This window comes from Xyrauchen texanus, chromosome 40 (genome assembly GCF_025860055.1).
Source record: "Xyrauchen texanus isolate HMW12.3.18 chromosome 40, RBS_HiC_50CHRs, whole genome shotgun sequence".
NCBI classification, from domain to species: Eukaryota; Metazoa; Chordata; class Actinopteri; order Cypriniformes; family Catostomidae; genus Xyrauchen; species Xyrauchen texanus.
Genome location: NC_068315.1, coordinates 28,043,988 through 28,047,839, shown reverse-complemented (window position 1 = coordinate 28,047,839; position 3,852 = coordinate 28,043,988). Strand labels below are relative to the sequence as shown.

General features: G+C 39.7%; 1 protein-coding gene across 1 annotated transcript; it reads right to left on the bottom strand.

Moving 5' to 3' along the window:
* Positions 1-1,227: 1,227 nt before the first annotated feature.
* Positions 1,228-2,628, bottom strand: drd6b (dopamine receptor D6b). Its single transcript, XM_052113151.1, has one exon. The coding sequence runs from the start codon at positions 2,554-2,556 to the stop codon at positions 1,228-1,230; it is 1,329 nt and encodes a 442-aa protein (XP_051969111.1). The 5' UTR covers positions 2,557-2,628.
* Between the last annotated feature and the right edge of the window lie 1,224 nt (positions 2,629-3,852).

The window sequence follows — 3,852 nt, the reverse complement described above, 5'->3', positions numbered from 1 at the left end:
ATAGCAGAATGCATGTGACTCGACTGGATTTGGACTGATGAAATTTAGACATGTGAATAAAGATTCCTGCCGCAGGCATTCTTTTCATGCAATAACCATTTCATTTAATGATCTAAGGTACGTATACACTTTTGGAAGTTTAAATAATCCATTCAAAATTCTCTTGGCTCAAAAATCAAAGGAGGCACATACCCCCTCATTTTTAATGGGCATGACGCCTCTGTCTGTATTCCACAAGAAAGTACCAATACAAACTTTCCAGACAGAGACCAACAACCATTTTAAGTGTTTTAACAACCAAATTAGTTTAGGCTTAACTTGTGCAGTTGTTGACCGTCATAATAACTCGAAGTAGTTAAATGTAACTAAGTTTATAACTTCGTTATCCAGCCACTCCTTAAACTTTGAGAAGTGAAGCAATGTCAGAAAACAGTAATTGCATCACTTTAATGTATCAGCACTATGGAGCCGCATGCCAAAGAAAGACAATCTTTACCAATTTAATATGCTACACATTCCATTATCCACTAAGAACATCCGCTGACGCAAGTAAATCTGGAGACCAGAAAACAAAAACAGACTTCCTTTATGAATTGTGGAACACTTCTGGATGTTGCAGTATAATAACAATGTCCTGGCTTCAGCCATGACTGTATGGCACAGCCTCAAGTGATTTATTATTGCTTTTATAAAACTGTTACACCATCATTTATATTTTGAGGACACAAATGCACATTAAAATATATATATTTTTTAAATAGGCTAAAATTATTAAATGACATATTTCTTTAGAAGATGGTCCTTGACAGTAAACAGTATGTTGCTGTGCAACAAGAATAACAATCAGCTATGAGTTCTGTGCAGTGATTCAAATAGCTCTGTGAAGAAATCATAGGTGCTTTATTGTGAGGAAATACTGTAGAAATATATATATTGATATTATATCATAAATGTAGGCCTTGTCATTTATTTTAGTAGCCAACAGTGTAGCCTAAGTTGACCCTTTCTATGAAATGCAGGAATATAATATTGCCAATACAGTTACCCTAAACTGTTCTAATTCAATGCTAAACACTGTTCACATACAGTCACAATAACTATCACACCAAAACATTGAAATGATTTAAGGAAAAATAGATCATGTGTCATAGGAATGTTATGATGAAGTTATAAATATGTTTTGATAGTAATGACAGCAGGCTAATATCTAAGGCAAGGGTCGGTATGCTACTCCTCAATTTGACCTGGGATCACACAGCAGTCGCTCAGTCCTGTGGAGGTGAAGGGCATCATGTCCAACGATATCTCCATTTCACCTTCCTGCTGCTCTAGAGCAGGCAATAGCACATTTCTGTGGATACGGGAGGAATCCGACATGACCAAGACCTTGTCGAAAGGTAAGTCCAGGTCCTCCGCATGACCGGGGACCAAAGCCAGCCGCTGAGGATTGGAAACCCCCACTGCGTCCTTCTGGAGAGTTGTGTCATGATGGTAAGACACCAGTTCATTGCTGAAATTCACAACCTCTACCGCGGACGGTGCGCAAAGTCTATTGCAACCCAGTATAGTAGTAAAGGCTTTTCTGAAATCTGCATTGAACGCGTAGATGACCGGGTTGAGGGAGGAATTTGCCCATCCGAACCACACGAAGATGTTGAACGTGGTGCTGCTCACGCACAAAGAATCTCCAAGCGTGTCCAGGTCACAAAAAGGCACGACGCAGTTCAGCACGAAGAATGGCAGCCAGCAGAACACAAAGACCCCCATGATGATAGACAGTGTTTTCAATACTTTAGTTTCCTTCTTGAAAGTGCTTCTAAGGGACTGTTCACTTGTGCAGTCATTGTGATTTGGATTATGTCCAGCTGCTTTCTCCAAAGTGGAGATCCTTCGGATCTGCGTTTGCGCAATCCTGTAGATGCGTGTATATGTTCCGATCATGATAATAACAGGGATGTAAAAGCTTATGAGTGAAGATGCAATGGCATACGTCCTGTTTAAAGTCGCAGTGCAGTCCTCGAATGGGATTGTGGTGCGGTTTAAGGGAGCGTTGCGATCTGTCTCAGCCCTGTGCCAGTTGAGTCTGACCGGAATGAAAGAAATCAGGATAGAAAGGGACCACGCCATTCCAATCATTATAAACGCCACCCTTTGGGTCATTTTACGTTCGTAACGAAATGGGCTTGAGATGGCCCAGTATCTGTCCAAACTTATAATGCACAAATTGAGAATAGAAGCCGTTGAGCACATGATATCAAAGGCTATCCAAGTGTCACAGAAGCTTCCGAAGAGCCAGCAACCAACCACCTCAGAGACAGCCTTCCATGGCATAACCAGAACAGCCACGAAGAGATCGGAAACTGCCAGGGATATGACGAAAAAATGAGTGACTTTGGATCTGAGATGTCTGAATTTGATGACGGCGGCGCACACGAGTGTGTTCCCCAGCAGCGTGGAGAGGATGAGGGCGCAGAGAGCGCAGCCCGTCAGTGCGCGGACACCCACACCGGAACTGTCCCTTTCAGCACCATCGCTCTCCCTTCCTGCTGCTTCCATGTGTAGACCCAAATCAAATATATCATTGTCCTCAAGTGGCTCCTCACGTCAATCCTCTGTTTCCCTTTGCTCTTTTCCAAAAAGTCTCGATGTCTTCCCTCCTAAAATGTGGTGTCGTGGTCCTGTTAAATAGTGCGTCAGAGAGAAGAATGGAGACGAACAGCACACTATACCAATGAGTTTCATGCTATATAGAAAGAGGACAGGCCAGTTAGTTGAGTACGGCATCACTGAGTTTGAGATAGTTGGAAAAGACAGCAGATGAGCTTCACCCTAGAAATGTGTTGGTTTCGAATAGGCTATGTGATATGGCACAAGCACGTGTCGTAAAGGTGCTGTAAGCGAAAGATTTATGGAATGGTAAGCAGAAAATATTCCTTCTCCAGGGACGATAGCCTGAAATAACTGTCCGTATGCACTATAAAGATATTTGTAAAATGAGTACAACGGGGCTAAAGTCCCCTGGGGAAAAAGGCACATTTGATTGTGTTTCCCCCAAAACACTAAATGGTAACAAAAACTACCACAGCATTTTTCTAAACGTCGCTTTGTCACTGCATTTGTTTTCCTGATACATGAGATCATTGCATGTAATGTCTAAAGGTTGATTTGAGGCAATTTGATCTATAATTTTTTTAAATGTATGTATGAAATCCCTGAAATTAACACATTTATTTTGAGACAAAATACTTATTTGAAGTGAGTTTACAGTAACTGATACAATCACAATTTGTTTGAAGAATGCTTGAGATGTTATGATGTGTCAAATGTGATTAAAATTAACAGTCAATAGTGCCCCCTTTCCTGATGTTGTTGTATTGAATAAGTGTTATCTTCATTTGTTACTCAAAAAAGCATCTTGCTGTCTCAAATGTATTTGCATTAGTTGACACACTATAACTTTTGGCCCTTTATAGGATATCACTATAACGCCCCCTGGAAGACTTTAGGCCTACCCCAAGTGTGAGGTGAAAGGCCACCCTTTCTTTCTTTCTTTCTTTCATTTTTTTTTTAAATACAGTGAATGCACCATAAATGTTTGTGCCCTAAATGTCTTGGTGAATGCGAAATTGCTGAAATACTTCTGTAAAATTAAACACGTGACAAAACTGGTTACATTTTGTCAGATTTAACAGAAAAATCTGCTCAATTTGGCTAGATTTACATAAATAAGTATTTAATATTTTTGTCTCTATTTTTTATACATTTATTTAATTATACATATTAATTTTAACATTTTAATTAGGTATTAATTTTACACATTAACGCTTATCTTCAATTATCTTATTTTAAATC